The sequence below is a fragment of the Schistocerca nitens genome, chromosome 8 (assembly GCF_023898315.1).
Source record: "Schistocerca nitens isolate TAMUIC-IGC-003100 chromosome 8, iqSchNite1.1, whole genome shotgun sequence".
In the NCBI taxonomy this organism is placed as follows: domain Eukaryota; kingdom Metazoa; phylum Arthropoda; class Insecta; order Orthoptera; family Acrididae; genus Schistocerca; species Schistocerca nitens.
In genome coordinates, this window is record NC_064621.1 from 435,519,061 (window position 1) to 435,540,877 (window position 21,817).

The following is a 21,817-nucleotide window of genomic DNA, read 5'->3' on the forward strand; positions in this document are numbered from 1 at the left end:
TAGAAATTAAAATACAGTACATGAATAGGCACCAAATATTTCTTATTCCCTGCAGGTTACCAGCCTCAAGTAAGTAACATCGAAATTTTACAGCTGGCTGTTACATCTAGTATGTGATTGCCATGTAAAATGTAGGAAAACGGATGTGACGAAATCAGAAAAACCAATAGTGGATATTATTACTTGAAAAGACGTGTTTACAAAGACAGAAAAATGGGAAAGCTTACCAATCAGTGAATGTGTTATGCCTTCCCGATGGAACTGGATTGTCCAGTTCTTCATCAAATTGAAAATTGAGATCTTCACGATCTTTAAACTGATCTTTCTCTCTCTTTTCATCATTTTTTTTCTCCTCAGCTTTGTCTTTTGTGGGTGGTTTCACCTTCCTTTTAACCTGAATGAAATTGAAACATGGTGTTTGAACGTCTGCATGAACCAAACCACTTACTTAACAAAATCACCTACTTTTTCCAGACTTTTTTTTTATTCCTGGGGTAGTTAAATTGAAGTAGCCGACCTTAGTATTTTTTCACCACTGACCAGATCCCATCATGCTTGAAATGTTTAGCACAGAAAAACTAATTTCTATTTAAATCACAGTCATAATGATTAAAACCACACTAATTACCTGCCGCCAAATATCATCAGGAGATGCTTCCCCTAGCGGTATAGGTGTCTTATTTTTATCCACCTTGGCCTGCTCTGCAGCAAGTGCAACACTTCCTTTCTCCAACATCTGATCTGTAGGAGAACTTGTGCTGGATTTGCCTGGGAAATGACATACACATTTTACACTTGTCCCAAAACATCCAACATAATACAGCCTAGCAATATGCAATGAAATCTCAGTTTGTTATCTGTCCACATATAGGTCCTTAAGACTTCAAATGTCTTTACACCATCATTGATTATGTAGGATCTAAATGTTTCTGACTTTTCCCTCAAGCAGACTTGCTGCATATTTTGTAGCCAAAAGTTTATTCTGTTTTGCACTGCAAAAGCTATATGCAGTACACCAACTGGAATAATTAAATATAAATCTTTTTAATTTTTATGAGTGTTACTGATTAGGTTGATATAAAAATGAATTTGCACAAACTTCCGAATTCTCTAAAACAAATTTTTCTGAAGATAGCAAATCATTGTCTGACAATTTGCTTACCTTCTGCACACATTCGTTCACTGGGAATGTCTTCAGACTGTTTGTTAGAGCTACTATTGTCATCTTCTGATTTTACTGCTGCTTCTGTGTCAGATTTTTCTCCTTCCAGGTCTGAATCTGCTTCTTGGCCATCAGCTTGTCCCCTACTTTCTACCTGAAGCCGTACATTCTCTGGAACAAACTCTGGAACATCTGGATTCAAGGTATCCACTAAATGGGCAGGATTTTGGACAGGTGGTGTAGCTGTCATATTCACTCCCGGTGAAGTTATTGCCGTCCCTGCATTAGCAACCCTGCTAGCAGCATAGCTCTTATAACCACGCATAGCAACTGCTGGAGGCATGCAAGGTACTGAGAAACTTGCTGGTGGGAAGTGGTGAATGCTACTCGGTAACTGATGTGGCATCATCATTGTACCATTCATACTAGCAATTGCCATTGCTTGTCTACCTGTAGGATCTTGAATAGGCCACTTAGTTGGATTCTCTTTTGTCCGTACCTGTGCAAGAAGGCAGATCATCATGAATCATTATTCTCAATCACACTTCTGTAAGTATATTATTAACATAAAAAGAATGACAGTTTACTATTAACACTTCTACTGTTGGGGTATCTTATTCTGCAGTATTACATTGAGGAGGGGGTGGTGATGAAGGATATCGTCACATGGAAGTGCAAGATTTTAGTGGTCCCTTTTTGAAAAAGTGATGTATTTGTTTTTGTACGAAGTGATGGATCACAACAGTACTGAGGAGAATAGGAGAAAAGACATCAAAACAATATCCACAGATCTAATTCTGAGCAAAAAGTACCATTACTGAAGTAAAAGGTAACACAGATATGACGAGGTAAAGTAAATTCACTTGCCATTACAAATATTTACCCTTACATAATGACAAAAACAATTTCTTAGTAAGTGGTATGAGATAGGAACAAAAGTTGTTACAAATAATGATTCAAAGAAACATTTATGAGTTAATTTTATTTTTGAAACAGTACACAGAGATATAGGATGATTCAAGCATAAATTCCATGTTGGTTGCTATAAGTCTCTGCTTGTCCCTTCTTCCTGGTATAAGCATGCTTGCTTAAGCTCTCATTAGATGGTCTGCATGTACTACGTAGTCACTTTTGTGAACGCACTCATGGTTGCCTTTTGGACATCAGTCAACTGTCAAGGCACATTTATTTGACAAAATTAATGAATAACCATACTAGTGCTTCCACTATTGTCACATTGAAAACAAAATAAACAGCATGCAGTTACATCCTCATTACATCTATAAATCTAGGTTTATCAGATTGAGATATGGACTTTGACTTGGTAAAAGTAATTTGGTAACATTAAGAAAGTGTTGAGTATATAATAAATAAAAAATAAAAAAGAGTGCTTTGTGAAATCATTGACACGATGCCTGGCAACAAAAAAATCAGTCTTATGCACACACTGTTAACATTTAAAATATTTTGTATCAAAATCCAAGAACATTTAATGTAATCTACATACTTCCCTTAAAATTTATTGCATTTGGTGTTTTCCAAAGAATTAACAGCATGTAGCCTATGAGGTAAACACACTTTTATTTCACTTCTTACATACGTTGGTTCAACTGGTGTTGGCAACACTGGAACTTACATTTCATCAGTCAGGCTAATGTCCGAACATCTTGTATTAATCGAGTTCCAATTAGTGTCAACATTTGAGTTTATTCTGCTGACATCTGAGTTTATTTCGCATTATAAATTACACATTTGGGATTACTCTGCTGACATCTGAGGCTATTTTGCATTGTAAATTAAATTAATTTGGTCAAGACTTAACAATACACAAGCATACTTAATAATAACTGTAAACTTTCTATCATGCAAAATTTAATAATCAAAACAAAACAAAAACTAACCTTAAAATCAGTTATCTCCAAAACTTCTGAATCCCTTATTGCATCCATGACAACTTTCAAATCCGTACTCAATGCCTGAACACGATGGAATGAAGCAATTAAGTTTATTGGAAGATAACCATCTGAATCCATCTTCCGCCGAAGAAAAAAATCTCTTAACAGATTTTCCTCACTGAAGTAGTATTCACTGCAAATGCAAGGAAATTTCAGATTCAATTACTTTTGTTTACTACAAGTAGAGGTGAATTTTGCACTCCACTACCTCCTACTAAAACAAGTTTAATGTATTTCCCGAAGAGATGATAATACCCTTAATTAGAGGATGTTTCACATACAACATGAGCACAATGTGCATTGTTGTTCACAAACCGATATACCGGGGATGTCAGCACTGGTCACCCATTGACACTCTGCCCCCTTTACTAAAGACTAACTGAACGGATTTAGGATCAGTTGCGGAACAAAGTCCGAGAAAATTGTTTCTCCATTTAGCACTTCAGGCTGTGCACACCTCTGTAAGCAGATTCCACTGTTGTTGTTGTTGTTGTTGTTGTTGTGGTCTTCAGTCCTGAGACTGGTTTGATGCAGCTCTCCATGCTGCTCTATCCTGTGCAAGCTTCTTCATCTCCCAGTACCTACTGCAACCTACATCCTTCTGAATCTGCTTAGTGTATTCATCTCTTGGTCTCCCTCTAGAATTTTTACCCTCCACACTGCCCTCCGATTCTAAATTTGTGATCCCTTGATGCACCAGAACATGTCCTACACAAACTGATCCCTTCTTCTAGTCAAGGTGTGCCACAAAATTTCTCTTCTCCCTAATTCTATTCAATACCTCCTCATTAGTTATGTCATCTACCCATCTAATCTTTAGCATTCTTCTGTAGCACCACATTTCGAAAGCTTCTATTCTCTTCTTGTCCAAACTATTTATCGTCCATGTTTCACTTCCATACAAATACCTTCAGAAACGACTTCCTGACATTTAAATCTATACTTGATGTTAACAAATTTCTGTTCTTCAGAAACTCTTTCCTTGCCATTGCCAGTCTACATTTTATATCCTCTCTACTTGAACCATCATCAGTTATTTTGTTCCCCACATAGCAAAACTCATTTACTACTTTAAGAGTCTCATTTCCTAATCTAATACCCTCTGCATCACCCGATTTAATTCGACTACATTCCATTATCCTAGTTTTGCTTTTGTTGATGTTCATCTTACATCCTCCTTTCAAGACACTGTCCATTCCATTCAGCTGCTCTTCCAAGTCCTCTACCGTCTCTGACAGAATTACAATGTCATCGGCGAACCTCAAAGTTTTTATTTCTTCTCCATGGATTTTAATTCCTACTCCAAATTTTCATTTTGTTTCCTTTAATGCTTGCTCAATATACAGATTGAATAACATCGGGGATAGGCTCCAACCATGTCTCACTCCCTTCCCGACCACTGCTTCCCTTTCATGGCCCTCGACTCTTGTAACTGCCATCTGGTTTCTGTACAAATTGTAAACAGCCTTTTGCTCCCTGTATTTTACCCCTGCCACCTTCAGAAGTTGAGAGTATTCCAGTCAACATTGTCAAAAGCTTTCTCTAAGTCTACAAATGCTAGAAACGTAGGTTTGCCTTTTCTTAATCTTTCTTCTGAGATAAGTCGTAAGGTTAGTATTGCCTCACGTGTTCCAACATTTCTACGGAATCCAAACTGATCTTCCCCGAGGTCCGCTTCTACCAGTTTTTCCATTGGTCTGTAAAGAATTCGCGTTAGTATTTTGCAGCTGTGACTTATTAAACTGATAGTTCGGTAATTTTCACATCTGTCAACACCTGCTTTCTTTGGGATTGGAATTATTATATTCTTCTTGAAGTCTGTGGGTATTTCGCCTGTCTCATACATCTTGCTCACCAGATGGTGGAGTTTTGTCATGAATGGCTCTCCCAAGGCCATCAGTAGTTCTAATGGAATGTTGTCTACTCCCGGGGCCTTGTTTTGACTCAGGTCTTTCAGTGCCCTGTCAAACTCTTCACGCAGTATCTTATCTCCCATTTCATCTTCATCTACATCTTCTTCCATTTCCATAATATTGTGCTCAAGTACATCGCCCTTGTATAAACCCTCTATATACTCCTTCCACCTTTCTGCCTTCCCTTCTTTGCTTAGAACTGGGTTGCCATCTGAGCTCTTGATATTCATACAAGCGGTTCTCTTCTCTCCAAAGGTCTCTTTAATTTTCCTGTAGGCAGTATCTATCTTACCCCTAGTGAGACAAGCCTCTACATTCTTACATTTGTCCTCTAGCCATCCCTGCTTAGCCATTTTGCACTTCCTGTCGATCTCATTTTTGAGACGTTTGTATTCCTTTTTGCCTGCTTCATTTACTGCATTTTTATATTTTCTCCTTTCATCAATTAAATTCAATATTTCTTCTGTTACCCAAGGATTTCTATTAGCCCTCGTCTTTTTACCTACTTGATCCTCTGCTGCCTTCACTACTTCATCCCTCAGAGCTACCCATTCTTCTTCTACTGTATTTCTTTCCCCCATTCCTGTCAATTGTTCCCTTATGCTCTCCCTGAAACTCTGTACAACCTCTGGTTCTTTCAGTTTATCCAGGTCCCATCTCCTTAAATTCCCACCTTTTTGCAGTTTCTTCAGTTTTAATCTGCAGTTCATAACCAATAGATTGTGGTCAGAATCCACATCTGCCCCTGGAAATGTCTAACAATTTAAAACCTGGTTTCTAAATCTCTGTCTTACCATTATATAATCTATCTGATCTACCTCTTCTCATTAATCCAGAACTTCTGACAGGAAAGGAAACAACGTACTGTGTTACTTTTTCAGGGCATTAACAATGAACAAAAAGACCAGTTATTTCACACAGAACAACGCAAGAGCACAATCTGCAAATGTTTCTATGACATTATTATGATATGTTTTTGACTACAGGAGCTATACTTTTATCAATGTCATGGATAGATTGGTTGTGTGTGTACTCTTGCAATGTCCTGTATGAAACAACTGTAAATCTTTTCATTACTTGACAGTTCTCTGAGAATAGGTTGCATATATTGTTTGTATAGCTATAAGAAGGCACAGTTTTCTGGAAAGGGGTTGTTCGATAATATGTTGGATTAAATGTACACCAAACTAACATTTTCACATCATAGATTTGACCCTGATGTAACTAGAAAGGGCTTTCAAAACACCAACACCAATTATTCTGTGATTTCATGTACCTTGATAAATGCAGCCATTCTTCATCAGAAAAGAACAGCATCTCAGTATCAACTTTTTAATGTAATGACTGCAATAACCAGTTGAAGTACTAATCGTAAGCAACAGAAGCTGATTGGTCAGTGGATGCATTATTGTTACTTTGTTATGTTTCAGTTTGAATCTGTGCACAGCTACTGACATGCCAGTCTGAAGTGCTGAGTAGCACAAGAATTTTGTCGGACTTACTTCTGAAGCTACTCATAACTCATTTAGGCTGAAACTGATTTATCATCTACCAGTGGCCGAGGAATGACCAAGAGCATTACCAATGATTGGAGCACTGCTCCCCAAACAAAGCCGACAAAGTGCTTGATTCATACTTGAAACAACCTGTGTTACTAACCAAACGGTAGTGATAATTATAATAATGACAACTGCTTAGTTATTAGAGGAGGGCATTTATTACCACACCAAAACACTGAATAATTTAAAAATAAAGATGATAGATATGAGTATATATACAGATGTTGCAGAGCAAAATTTCATTCAAACCATGAACCAACACAAAAAGTAAAGGATACAATATGAACTGACCAGAAAGATTGGCCAGTACGTATGTTTACAGGACCCAAGATTCAGTACTACTGACCAAGACAAACAACAGGCAACACCAGCTCTAACTTTCAGAACAATAAGTATCTTTAGAAGAAAACAAGAATTGGTAATGAGAGCTTATGCAGGTGAGGGGATGTACCACACAGCTGTTAGGAGGAGGAAGAGAGTTAAAGGTGAACGAAAAGCACCAGAGAGAGATACTAAAAGACAGTGGATTAAAACCACTGTACCAACCACTTCAAAAATAATTGGATGGACAAAGCAAGAATCTTAGATCCTTCAAACAAAAACCCGTGTCCAGTAGTTTGAAGAAAGCACTGCTCACACCAGTTTACAAGATGAGTAGCAGAAGTGATCTAGAAAATTGCTGCCCAAAAACTTTACACCTATTTACTGTAGAATCTTAGAAAATATTCTGAGCACAAGCATATTAGGATGTCTTGAACAGAATGATACTTCCATGCCAACCAGCAAGGATTTTAAAAACATCGATCATGCGAAGCCCAACTCTCAAATTTCTCTTATGACATAATGAATGCTTTGGATCAAGGTGGTCAGGTAGATGATGTATTTCTTGCTTTCCAAAAAGCATTTTACTCAGTGCCACATCTACATTTACTGTCAAAAATATTATCATATAGTGTATCAAGTGAGCTCTGTGGCTGTATAGAGGATTTTTTGGTGGGGAAGACACAGCATCTTGTCTTGGATGGAGAGTCATTATCAGATGTAGAAGTAACTTTGCATATGCTCCTGGTAAGTGTGTTGTGACCCTTGCTGTTTGTGTTGTATATTAATAACCACACAGACAATATTAATAGTACCCTCAGATTTTGTTATGTGCAACAAAATACTGCCTGAAAGAAGCTGCACAAATAATCAGTCAGATTATGATAAGATTTCAAAGTGGAGTAAAGATTGGTAAGTTGCTTTAAATGTTCAGAATTGTAAAATTGTGCACTTCACAAAACAGAAAGAACACTATGTCCTTTGAGTGTAATATCAATGAGTCGCACAGTTGAGACCATCAAAGTCATACAAATAACTGGGTGTAACACTTTGTACGGATATGAATTGGAATGGTCACACAGGCTAAGTCCTGAGTAAGCAGATGGCAGACTTTGGTTTATTGGTAGAATACTGGTGAAAATTTAATCTGTCTACAGGAGATTACTTACAAACAACTCTTGAGACCCATCCTAGAATATTGCTATGTGTGGGACCTGTACTATATAGGACTTACGGGGGATATTGAATGTATACAGAGAGGCGCAACCTAAATGGTCTCAAGTGTGTTTCACCAGTGGAAGAGTGTCAAAGAGATGCTAAAGAAACTAAACTGGCAGACTCTTGAAGACAGATGTAAACTATCCCCAGAAAGCCTACTTATGAAGATTCAAGAAACAGCTTTAAATGATAACTCTAGGAATACAATGAATCTACTATGTGTCACTCACATACGGATTGTGAAGATTAAATTAATTACAACCTGCACAGAGGCATTTACACAATCATTCTTCCTGTGCTCCATACGTGAATGGAATGGGAAGAAACCATAATAACTGGTACAATGGGACGTACCCTGTCCCATGCATTTCACACTCGTTTGCCAAGTATAGGCGTAGAAGCAAAGCTGTATTAGAATGAGCAGGAACATTTGGAAAAATATTACGATTAAAGAAGGTTAAATAAAATGCAATCATGGAAATTTCGAAGTTATCAGGGATAAAAAATGGAAAACAAAAGGTTATCTTTAACTTGTACAGAAAACAGACTGCAGTTATAAGAGCCTACGGAATGAAAGGAAAGCAGTAGATGAGAAGGGTTTGAGACACAGATGTAGTATTTCTCTGATGATATTCAATCCGTATATTCAGAAGCAGTAAAAGAAAAAAAAACTTAGAAAAATTTCGAAATGGGATTACAGCTACAAGAGAAAAATGAAAATGTTAGGAATTGCCAATGACATTTTAATTCTGTCAGAGATGGCAAAAGACCAACAAGTTTAGTCAACTGGAATGGAAGTTTAGTCAACTGGAATGGAAGTTTAGTCAAATGGAATGGATAATGCCTTGAAAACAAGTTACAATACGATAAACTACAAAAACAAAACAAGGGTGATGAAGGAATTAAATTATAAAATACACTATAAGTAGTATAAATGATTATCTATTTTGATAGCGATACAGCTGACAACAGCGGGTCAAACTGCAGACTGACAAAAATCTCAAAAAGCAATCAATATTAACATTAAATATCAATTTAAGTGGTACAAAATAATTGTATGGAATCTTATATGGAACTGAAATCTTACTTCATTTATTAATGGAGGGAAGTGTGGGGCAGTGAAAATTGTAGACAGTGACCATGGCTTGACTACAGTAATCAGGTTCAAGTTTATGTAGTTTGCAATAGTTATGCAAATGATTAACAGACTTGCACAGAAGAGACCAGAACTGGAACTCTGGAAAAAGAAAATCAAGTTTGGCAAGTCACTGGTCCTGACCTAGTAAGACCTAAGATTTTTTAATTTGGCCACTGGACAAGTTTTTATGCAGGAGATACAAACAACACAAACAATCAGAAAATAATTCTCTCCATGCTTACTATGAAATTTCCCTCCAAATTTTATACAATAGGTAGCAAGTATAAGGTAATGTGAAAATGAACATTTGTCACGGTAGTGTTTGTCTCCTTGCCTGAAAATTAGCTACAAATTTTGCCTACTGTTGGCACCACCAATCATAAACCATCACTGACTTCTGGGCTCGAAATTCATCTAAATGGCTCGTCATCAAAGAGCTAATTTTTAAATGAGAGTAAAACGCTCTGTGATTTAAGAAATTCATCGTACATTATCACACATAGCTCCGTTGTAACTGCCAGGATGGTATTTTAATAATAACGCTTTTCAAACCACCATTTGGAATATTTTCCCGTGACCTGTTAGGCGTCACCGCGCTTGCGGTGGAGTACCAGTACTGTATTATCTCATGTTTGGTTCTTTATTACAGCATAATGCCATACATGCTAGAAGTTGAAAAGGTGCACTTGAAATGCAGTGAACGGTGTGTGGAATTGAACACTTCGTTTCAAATATAGTCTGCCTCAGCGGAAAAGATTATTAAAGAAAATTTCTTTAGCAAATTGACAAAAATAACTTTAACAAGGCAATTAATGCTTGACTGTCAGAAAGATGGAAATAAAATAAAATCTGCAACTAATAACACATTTTAGCCTGCTGTAATTATGTGAATATATTTTAATTCACTTGATAGCTCCTGGCCACGGAAATCTGTTTTGTTTTCATTTGACGTGAGAGCAGTAAACGAAGAGGAAACAGCAAAATCACTATATGTAAACACGGGTCACGTGGAGACTAATCTACCTCCCCACTCTAACTCAGACTGCTCTGCGCATCAGCCCCCGATCTACGATATTTCCGAACCGGGGCAATACCCCGCCACTCCCTCGAGCGTTTGAGATAGGAAATCAAAAATTTAAAAAATCAATTTTTCAAAAATGTTCATTTTGTAGCGCGCATCTTTCTGAAGAGTCTGATGCATAAAACATGTGTGTTCAAGGAAATGTAAGACACGTTATTTGGTCTTGGTGTGCCAAAGGGCAGTGCCTCGCCTCCTCACACAGCATTCTTCTACCGCATGTCACTGTACTTCGCCCTGTGGAATTGAAACGTGTATATTTTGTAATGAATGCCATCATACCATATTCAGGACGGTGGAAATTAAAATTTCCTGTGGTGCCTCTCCTGCTTACAATCGGCCGGTTTGACATCCTGCCCCCCCCTTTCTTTAATAATAATAATAATAATAATAAACACACTCCTCAGAAAATTTGCACTCTTTATTCCATATCAGCTAACAACTTGCTGCTTTGTGTGACATAAAATTAAATATAGGATACATAAACCCAGTAAAGACATGAGACAAGCAAGACAATACACATTTCTTCAATCCATAGCTCCTAGAATTTTTTCCCCTCTAATCTTGCTACAGCTTTACATGGCGTGCTTTACTTTCTGCGAAAGAATCTATTACCTCATCAAAGTTCGTCAAACGTTTTGCTACATGAAAAGTCGAAATGTCATTGTCTAATACTGAAAAAGCTGTTAATGCAAATAGAACCCAAGACTGGTGTAAATAGAACCCAAGACTGGTGTGGTTTCCCGATCTGATTACGCCCATTTTGTCACTGTCTGCTAGATAAAACAAAATAGGCCTTTCTAATCCTTCAACAATTGTAATACACACCAAATAAACGAGACTGTTTTGGCACAAATGGTCTTTTTTGTAACGAGAGAATATAATTCACAAAGTACCAATATCAAATGCATATTAGGCCTACTACAAGCAAAAAGCTTTACGATAGGAAATAGTTTCACACTTCATTCATACGCTCCAGTTTCTCAAGTATGAGATCGAAAAGTAGTAGTAAGAAATTTTTATACAAACTTGGAATTGTCATATTGTTCCATAATTTGTGTGAGGTCCCTGATTCTTCTCCTTCCTCGTTATAACTTGTGTGATGTCCCCATTTCTTCTCCTTCCTCGTTATAACAAACAGTCTTGATATCACTAGTTCTGTAACTATTCCTGGCAATGTCAAAGCTTATTCGCAGATTAACACCACTAACTCTGCTAGAATCACCAGTTTAGTTATCCTGCGATTATTCTCCAGTCAGGCATTGCTACACGTTCGTACAACACGTTTTCTGCGCTAGCCAGGGACTGTGCAACTGACCTTTACTAGTACAGCGATCTGGCCAAAAATTTTCTGTCAAAATTTCACTTTCTTGGATACACCGAGAAGATAATATGTAATCTTTCTTACCTGTTATTCGTTTGTTTCCACTCCGTTGTCTGAATTTATGGATTTAGCTAGTAATATCAATGCTCATCATTTGCAAATGCAATCAACCACACAATCAGACAATGGTTGGCATTCATCCGTTCGGCCTTACTCCGCTCAGCTCATATAGCCCCTTTTGTCTGTATGAAAGTTTGTTTCTACATGTGACAAGAATTCCACTGACAGAGACATCTTGTACACTATGCACGCATTTACAAATCAACTTACGATTCATTCAGAAATCAACTTAGAAAGTGTTCAAAAAATGTTCAAAAACCGACAGAGATGCGTTTCAAAGTCATATGAATAATTTATATCTAAAAACAAAGATGATGTGACTTACCGAACGAAAGCGCTGGCAGGTCGATAGATACACAAACAAACACAAACACACACACAAAATTCAAGCTTTCGCAACAAACTGTTGCCTCATCAGGAAAGTGGGGAAGGAGAGGGAAAGACGAAAGGATGTGGGTTTTAAGGGAGAGGGTAAGGAGTCATTCCAATCCCGGGAGCGGAAAGACTTACCTTAGGGGGAAAAAAGGACAGGTATACACTCGCACACACACACACATATCCATCCACACATATACAGACACAAGCAGACATATTTAAAGTTTGGGCAGAGATGTCAGTCGAGGCGGAAGTGAAGAGGCAAAGATGATGTTGAATGACAGGTGAGGTATGAGTGGCGGCAACTTGAAATTAGCGGAGATTGAGGCCTGGTGGGTAACGGGAAGAGAGGATATATTGAAGAGCAAGTTCCCATCTCCGGAGTTCGGATAGGTTGGTGTTGGTGGGAAGTATCCAGATAACTCGGACGGTGTAACACTGTGCCAAGATGTGCTGGCCGTGCACCAAGGCATGTTTAGCCACAGGGTGATCCTCATTACCAACAAACACTGTCTGCCTGTGTCCATTCATGTGAATGGACAGTTTTTTGCTGGTCATTCCCACATAGAATGCATCACAGTGTAGGCAGGTCAGTTGGTAAATCACGTGGGTGCTTTCACATGTGGCTCTGCCTTTGATCGTGTACACCTTCCGGGTTACAGGACTGGAGTAGGTGGTGGTGGGAGGGTGCATGGGACAGGTTTTACACCGGGGGCGGTTACAAGGATAGGAGCCAGAGGGTAGGGAAGGTGGTTTGGGGATTTCATAGGGATGAACTAACAGGTTACGAAGGTTACGTGGACGGCGGAAAGACACTCTTGGTGGAGTGGGGAGGATTTTATGAAGGATGGATCTCATTTCAGGGCAGGATTTGAGGAAGTCGTATCTCTGCTGGAGAGCCACATTCAGAGTCTGGTCCAGTCCCGGAAAGTATCCTGTCACAAGTGGGGCACTTTTGAGGTTCTTCTGTGGGGGATTCTGGGTTCGTGGGGATGAGGAAGTGGCTCTGGTTACTTGCTTCTGTACCAGGTCGGGAGGGTAGTTGCGAGATGCCCGGGATTGGAATGACTCCTTACCCTCTCCCTTAAAACCCACATCCTTTCGTCTTTCCCTCTCCTTCCCCTCTTTCCTGATGAGGCAACAGTTTGTTGCGAAAGCTTGAATTTTGTGTGTGTGTTTGTGTTTGTTTGTGTATCTATCGACCTGCCAGCGCTTTCGTTCGGTAAGTCACATCATCTTTGTTTTTAGATATATTTTTCCCACGTGGAATGTTTCCTTTTATTATATTGATATCATAAGAATAATTGATAGACTAATGTGTGCTGGATGCTAGTCGCTTCGTAAAACAAGGTTTTCCCCCCTCAAGAGTATGAATTTGCCCCTCACCCCTCTCCTAGATCTGGGCCTGCTGCACATGCAAGAATGTGGCAGCTTGGGCGCTCCAGTAAAATTTTTCCCGGTAGCATCTAGCTGTTTGCTGCGACAGATTACACAGCCAACAGCCACATTTCTGTAGCCAGAAGTGGGAGAAGGTACTACTCAACTGCGCATGCACATGAACCCGCTCGTAACTGCTAAAACGAATCTAATGTAAACAGTTGCAACGTCAAGCTCATCGGAGGCAATTTATTGTTACAGAACATTGCACAGTTTTCCTAACGCCTTTGACACATCCTGCTGTTGGCAGACACTTGTATGAGCACTGTGTTTTGTTGCTGTATATGGCACATTTCCTTTGCAATTTAAGTTTTATTTTCATTTTTTCTCTCGTTCGTGTTTTATTGCTGCAGTATTATTCTGCAGTAGTGGGATACAGTAATATCCTTTGTTAGAGTATCGGTTCTTACCAGTCAAAATTACAAAAATTTAACTGAAAACAAAAACAATGAAAAATTCCCGGAATTCTAAAAAAATTCCCAGGTTTTTCCCGGTTTTCTCCTGGATGAAAAAATTCCTGGGTTTTTCCTGAATCTCCCGGCTGTCCCGGGTCGTATACACCCTGTATTAAGAAAACAGCAATAACTGGTGCATTTGATCCTTGTGAACTGGAGCAATCTAGTGCAAGCAAACACTGTTTTAACTGTGTGGATTACAACCAGCTGATCAATGAGAGGAAGGGAATGTTGAATACATTCAAGTGTCAAGAAAAATACTCTTACTTTCGCAGATCTGGTATTTTAAAAAGATGTAGAGAGAAATTTATGCTTCAGAAAGAATGGCATAAGCAGTCAAGAAGCTAAAGCTGGAAAAAGGGATACTTTCACATCCCAGAGAGCAAGTGGAGAAAGCAGCTTATACAAAGTTAGGTGAAAGGTTATACATTTATTTTTATTTAAAATGGACAATATAAGTCGACCCAGCCTTTTTAATCTTTCCTAGTCTATCCCCATCTCCTCCCTGATGAAGGAACTATAAATCACTAGAACTGGTATTGCAAATTTACTTTTATATGTGTACATAACAATGAAAAGTCCAGGATAGAATAACAACAGTATGGCAAGGAAAGACTGCAACTCACCACACAGAGGAGTTAACTGAGCTGCAGACAGGCACAACAAAAAGAATAATAAACATATTTGAGCATGTGTCATTTGGAAGGCAACAATAAAACATATGAAAGCATAGAATGAAAAGGACAAACACTGAGTAATGTAATTTCTCCTGAAGGGTAGTATTGATCAGTAATTCTGTACTTGCTCCTGAGCAATTTGAAAGTAATGTTTGATGCTTATCAAAAAAGAAATGGACCTGATTATGTAAGTCACAAGATCCAAATTGATGTGCGAGAATAGGAGTAGGAGGGTCACATTCAAAGAAAGTGGGAGTGGGGGGGAGAGGTCAAATTATTGCACTTTAAGTGAAGTGACACCAACATGAAAACAGGTTTGCTGACAGAAATAAATGCATGTCCTTCAGTGGTAGTGAAAAGTCACATGTCAATGGTCAGATACATGGGCAAAGATGGGCAAGATATGGTACAATTGATGTGTTTGTTACTTGAAGAGGATAGATAGTAACATAGTGAATCCATTTGCAGAAAAGTTGTAATTAACTAATTCTGTGACAGGCACACAGACAATACACTGAGAAATGATCTGTGCCTTTACTATTTTCTCAAAATAAGGGAAAAATAGTTGTGACAACACTTTTCAGCCTGTCTGAGTAAAGATTATGCTATGGGTGTTGTGTTATGTTCTTCATTACATTATTTTTGTGTTCTGCACACAATATTGTCTAATGAAGGCAAACAGCAGGTTTATGGAAAGGGTAAATTACTAATCACCTTACAGAGGATGAGGTGGTCACACACACAGGCACAGTTCAAGTCTCCTAAACATTATTTGGATAGTGCGCACGTGCGCCACAAGGCCTTATCTGGCCAGAGACAGTGGTTGGTGTGTGTGTGTGTGTGTGGAGAAAATATTATGCTGGCATGATGTTGACCATCCAGTAGCGTACAAATATTAAGTGGTTAAGTTTCTTGACGCCAGGGCATTCTACCCAGCGGCTTTGAACCGGTAAATGTTGTTAACAAGTTGTACCGTATCTCCCGCCGCTGCCAAGCTCTAATGGCGCGGTGGCTGATGGGCGTAACTAGGTTTGTTCAAATGAAGATATCGTGACTAATCACAACCATTTCCAAACTGTCTCTACTGCACAAACGCAGATTCGTGATTGTTGTAATCATTGTGACACCTTTGTCGAGCCATATTTAGCGTGTTTCGGCGTATGGCCATGTGGAGTGCTAGTTGACACCATCATTCAATTTGCATTGCTCAAACGTTTTTAGTGTAAGAACAGCACAGGTTACATATTGTATACATGATAAGCAAAACGTGTTTCGAGAATTTATTCTCATTGTCAAGTGCAGTATTTAAGTATGTATATTTTGTGATGTTACACAAACAAACAATGTGGGTGATAAGTCAGAGTGCGTGCATACTTCCCAGACAGTTACCAGTTCCAGTTACATCAGCAGTTTTTATTATATAATAAAAGATAGTGAAGAAGTTCCTGGCCAGTCTTTTGATGCCTGTTACGTACATGTATTATACATAGAGTGCAAGGGGTTATCCTATATGTAACTTTCACAGCGTACAACGTTATTTCCCACATTTTACATTTTCCCATTTTTTTAAGTCCCTTGAAAAGGGTAAAAGTGTAAAAGTTGTTTGTAGCCATTTGCTCTGATAACTTTGTTATGATGATGATTGATTAAATGTTGGACAAAATGAAGGTCACATGATACACCACAAATTCCATTATGGGTTGATCTTCCTTCATAAGTTTTTTCTAGTTACTGGTGAGGCTGTACAAAGTGGTACTGGTAAACAGCATTAAGTGTTTTCTGCACTGCAGACACTCACTTAACTAAGTAACATTGGATGGTGCAATATGGCAGTATCCCAAAATGTAACCAATATGCACAGCAAAGCCAAGTCATCGCTTCAGCACAGGAAGCTCTGACTAGTCAGCACACATACATACAAGTAGAACACTGTAGCTCAGGTTTATAATTCATATTCATTTTAAATTTATATAACAAGAATGGAAAAAATTTCATACAAACAAATTTTGTTGGCCTATCTATTTCCGCAAAGTTATCAAGTGACACAATTTGTAATCAATTCTACCTTGTAAAATTACCTTCATGCATCAAAGGGCTATCTTCAGTAGTTATTTACTTTTAAATTAAAGAATAACGCAAGTTAGAAAAGTATACAATCTTTGTGTGATTTTCAGACAACTGTGAACTCACTTTTGGATGTGTGTGTGTGTGTGTGTGTGTGTGTGTGTGTGTGTGTGTGTGTGCACGCACGCGCATACACACACACGCATACACACACACACACACACACACACACACACACACACACACACAGAGGCAGGCAGAGAGAGAATTACACATATAAAATATTTACAAAAATGTACTTTTGAATCAATTTTTGTTCAGTCATCTCACAATTTTAAAGTGCACTGTTTCAGCAGTAAACATGATTAAGCTGATCTATTTCTGAAGATTATACCAGGTGTACTGGTATGAAATGAGCGTTAAGATACAAATGTATCGATACGGAAAATTTGTTGTGAACGAGCCTTAAATTTTTTTTAATTTTTATTTTTTTGGTTGGTTGGTATGACATCTGTCAAAGATATTTAGCATACATCAAGTCATGGAACAAACAACATCATATGTTTTCATCGTGTTAACAATGTCGAATTTTGTACCAGAGAGTGATGATTTGCGGAAAGCATTAATTTTTTGTTTTTGTTTGAAAAATAGTGCTGCAGAGTCGCATCGAATGCTTGTCGAGGCATATGGTAATCATGCTCTATCAGAAGCAACATGCAAAAGATGGTTTCAACAGTTCAGAAATAATGATTTTGATGCAAGAAATGAAGAACGTGGAAGACCACCAAAAAAGTTCGAAGACGCCGAATTGCAAGCAATATTGGATGAACATAATACTTTGAGTAAGAAGCAAATGGCAGCAATGCCAAATGTTGCACAACAAACAATTTCTGACCATTTGAAAGCTATGGGAAAGATCCAAAAGTGTGGAAAATGGGTACCACATGAATTGAATGAAAGACAGATGGAAAACCGAAAAACCATTTGTCAAATTTTGCTTCAAAGACATGAAATGAATTTTGCATTGAATTGTTACTGGCGATGAAAACTGGATTTATTTTAAGAATCCTAAACGAGAAAAATCATAGGTTAATCCGGGACAACCATCAACACTGACTGCAAAACCAGATCGATTCGGTAAGAACGCAATGCTCTGTGTTTGTTGGGATCAGAAAGGTGTGGTGTATCATGAGCTTCTAAAACCCGGTGAAACAGTGAATACTAATCGCTACAGACAACAAATGATCAATTTGAACTATGCATTGATCGAAAAGAAGACCACAATGGGTCAGAAGACATGGCAAAGTAATTTCATTACGCGGCAATGCACCTGCACACAAAGCAAAACTGGTTCAGGATACAATCAAAACACTTGGCTGGGAGCTGCTACCCCACCTGCCGTATTCACCAGACTTGGCCCCTTCCGACTACCATTTGTTTTCATCAATGGGGGTGTGTCCCATTCCTACGAAGAAGTCGAAAACTGGGTGTCTGATTGGTTTGCTTCCGAAGACAAACATTTCTCTTGGCGTGGTGTCCACAAATTGCCAGAAAGCTGGTCAAAATGTATAGAAAGCAAAGGTCAGTACTTTGAATAAAATGTTTTTACTTTTCAATTCAAAATTAGTGTTTCATAAAAAACCCACACTCATTTCATACCAGTACACCCGGTAAAGTATTTAGAAAGTGTTCAATGAAATCCCTTTAGATTTTTCGATCGATAAAAGTTCCAAAACTTTTCCTTTCAATTTGTACAATCAAGTGCCTGGAAATTTTAATTCTGACCATGTTCACAGCAAGTAGTAAGTAGTAATTACCTTCCACCAAAAATGTACTCACATTTGTTTCCTGATATACTCCTTCAAGGTGATGTCATCCAAATGCATGTAACTGTTGTTTCCATAATAAAATGTACCCATATATGGTGTCATAAAACCAGATGCATCACCATTCATGCCATAATTGTTAACCTAGAACATATAAGCATTATTTATTAGTAGAAGATTCAGTGATGCCCATCAAAATTTCACAGAAATCAGCTGAAATAATATCTAGTAAATCACATAACAATGACATACCAGAAGCTAAGGAGTAAGGGCTCACTCTAGCGGTTCTTTTATGAGTTGATATAGTACAAAACAAGCTCTGACCTACACTAGTTATGTCAGAAAAATATAAGACACACTAGACTCTTGCTAATCCGACCATTCCTTGCACATACGGATTAGCGGAAGTATCAGATTATTAAGCATCTGAAATTTACTGTAAACACATAGGGATTATAAGGGATGTTCAAAAAGTATCTCCGCAGTGCCGTATGATTATTAGCCGCGTGTGCTGTATGGTTGTTCGCCTGCCTGGGTTACTTCCCTTCAAGTGGACTCTCCCAACATTCCACTGTTTCGTTTATCTCAGCCAGCGTCAGTAGTGTCGTTGGTGTGTGTTGATACATGTTGATGTGAACCTTTAAGTTAGTTCCTTTGTTCATGTGTTTAGTTTTTGTCAGTGTTAAAATGCTAACTATTGAAGAACGTGTGTTTTTAGTCAAAAATTGTTCAAAGCCAGCGGTAATTACACAGTTTCAGTTTGTCAAACATTTAATTCAGTTTTCCCGGAGACAACACTCCCCACATCGCTATACTATGTGAGATTTGGTTAACAAATTTCGAAGTAAGGGTCCAGTGAGAGACGCACCGAGAAGTGATTGTCCTAGTGTTTTGTCTCAGGGTAAACTACTTCACATTTTCGATAGAATGTCCATGAGTCCAAACAAGTCAGTAAGAAAACTTACCCACGAAGTCGATGTTAGTGTCGGAACGGCCCACACAGCTGTAAGGAAAAAACTAGAACTTTTCCCATACAAAGTGACAGTCGTCCAAGAACTGAAAGACACTGATCATGACAAGAGACTGCATTATTGTCAATGGTTCAAAAATTTTGTTCAACAAAAAGGTAGGGATATTCTTAATGAAATGTTTTTCACTGATGAGGTGTGGTTTCATTTATCCGGGTACGTGAACTCGCAAAATTTTCGTACGTGGAGTGCTGCAAATCCATTGCGTATTCATGAGGAACCACTTCATTCTGTGAAAATAGGAGTTTGGATTGCAATTTCTAGACATCGGATTGTCGGTCCCATATTTTTCAATGAAACAATAACACACAACGATACCACAGTGATATTCTGTAGCCATTTATAGGAGAACTTGTGCTAAGTGAAATACTGAACAGTTATTTTCAACAAGATGGTGCAACCCCGCATACAGCTCATGTTTCAATGTCACTGCTTGCTGATGTTTTTGGTGATTGCATAATTTAACAGGAACTTTGGCCTCAGCGATCGCCTGACCTAACACCACTTGACTTTTTCTTCTGGGGTGCAGCGAATGCAACTGTCTATAAAAACCGTCCAAAATCCATTGATGAAGTGAAAACTGCAATATTCACTTTCACTGCTTCTGTTACAGAATAAATGTTACAGCTTGTGTTCGTAAACATGATTAAATGAATTGAATTGTGTATTCAACAACAGTGGGGACACTTTCAACATTTAATGTGAAAATTTGTAAGTAAAAATGAATATTCAATAAATTGATAACTTTTATTTCACTGAGTTTCGTTTCACTATATTCACTGCGGTATACGGCACACGCGGCTAACAATCATACGGCACTGCTGAGAGACTTTTTGAACACCCCGTACTTTATTAACTCAACAGACATATACACTTGCAGAGAAAACTTGGTCCTTGAATGGGTACATATATACAGAGGTATCACTCATTGTGAAACATGCCCACATTTTTAGCTGTCACAATGATAGGTGAAGGTAGTATGCTTTAATAGTCAATTGATTTACTAGCATTACATTGGTACAGCAGGTTTCTGATTGTTGCATAATGTACTCCAGGAAGATGTCTACAGCTTTAGCATCAGGAGTGAGAGAGATTTCTTCAAATTCTCTCACGTACTCTTCCTCATCACTTATCATAACTTTCCTGTGCAATTTTGATTATCTCTTTATCTACTCAAGTCTTGTCGTAAGTAACTGCTCTGCGAAGAACCTCAGTTCAACGTAACTCTAATTTTGAGTTTCTGTTTGAGGTCTGGCGTAACTTGTTTCCTTTTAGAAGCCTCTATTTCGAAATAAGACAGCATTGTTCAGCAATGTAATTATCTAACAACATAACTGAACATAAAAATTCACTACTGTATGCATCACTGTTGCTTGATCAGTTAGAGGCTGGATGTGTGCCGGGTTACTGACAGGCCAGATTAGTTAGAGTGTACTGTGTTTATTTTGTATTCACAGTGTACGTCGTGATTGTTTGTGTGTCTGTCGACCTGCCAGCACTTTCATTTGGTAAGTCACATCATCTTTGTTTTTAGATAATTACTATTCAGATAGATATAAAGTAAATAACAAATAAATCATGAAAAACAAATCTTTAAGGGAAACATCAGCCAAAATCAAAGACAGAAATAATATTAGAAGAGAGAATATTAATCACACACGTCACAATAAATCCGTCAACAAGAGTAAGGAAGTTTTTTGTAAAATCAAATAATGGAAAATCCAGGATGGAATGTAACAATAACAGAGAAGGATAGTTGCTACTCACCATATAGCGGAGATGCTGAGTTTCAATAGGCACAATAAAAAGATTTACACAATTATAGCTTTCGGCCATTACGGCCTTTGTCAGGAGTAGACAGACAAAGACACACACACACACACACACACACACACACACACACACACACACACACAACTTGCACATACGTCTGCAGTCTCAGAGCTGAAACTACACTGCGAGCAGCAGCACCAGTGCATGACGGGAGTGGTGGCTGGGTGGGGGTAAGGAGGAGGCTGTGGCGGGGACGGGGAGGGATAGTATGGTGGGAGTGGCAGACAGTGAAGTGTTGCAGTTTAGACAGAGGGCAGGAAAGAAGATGCGGACGGGGGAGGGGGTGAGTAGCGGAATGGAGAGAAATAAAAAGACTGGGTGTGGAAGTGAAATG

General features: G+C 38.4%; 1 protein-coding gene across 4 annotated transcripts in view; it reads right to left on the reverse strand.

Moving 5' to 3' along the window:
• Positions 1–21,817, reverse strand: part of LOC126199377 (la-related protein 1B) — a 139,847-nt gene that overhangs the window by 39,640 nt on the left and 78,390 nt on the right. For all 4 annotated transcript variants that reach the window (XM_049936291.1, XM_049936292.1, XM_049936290.1 and 1 more), the window contains 5 exons: positions 18,636–18,766; positions 3,064–3,250; positions 1,163–1,661; positions 629–768; positions 228–394 (listed from right to left, as the gene is read on the reverse strand). In XM_049936291.1, the coding sequence (XP_049792248.1) occupies positions 228–394; positions 629–768; positions 1,163–1,661; positions 3,064–3,250; positions 18,636–18,766 (1,124 nt within the window). The remainder of the gene's footprint in view (positions 1–227; positions 395–628; positions 769–1,162; positions 1,662–3,063; positions 3,251–18,635; positions 18,767–21,817) is intronic.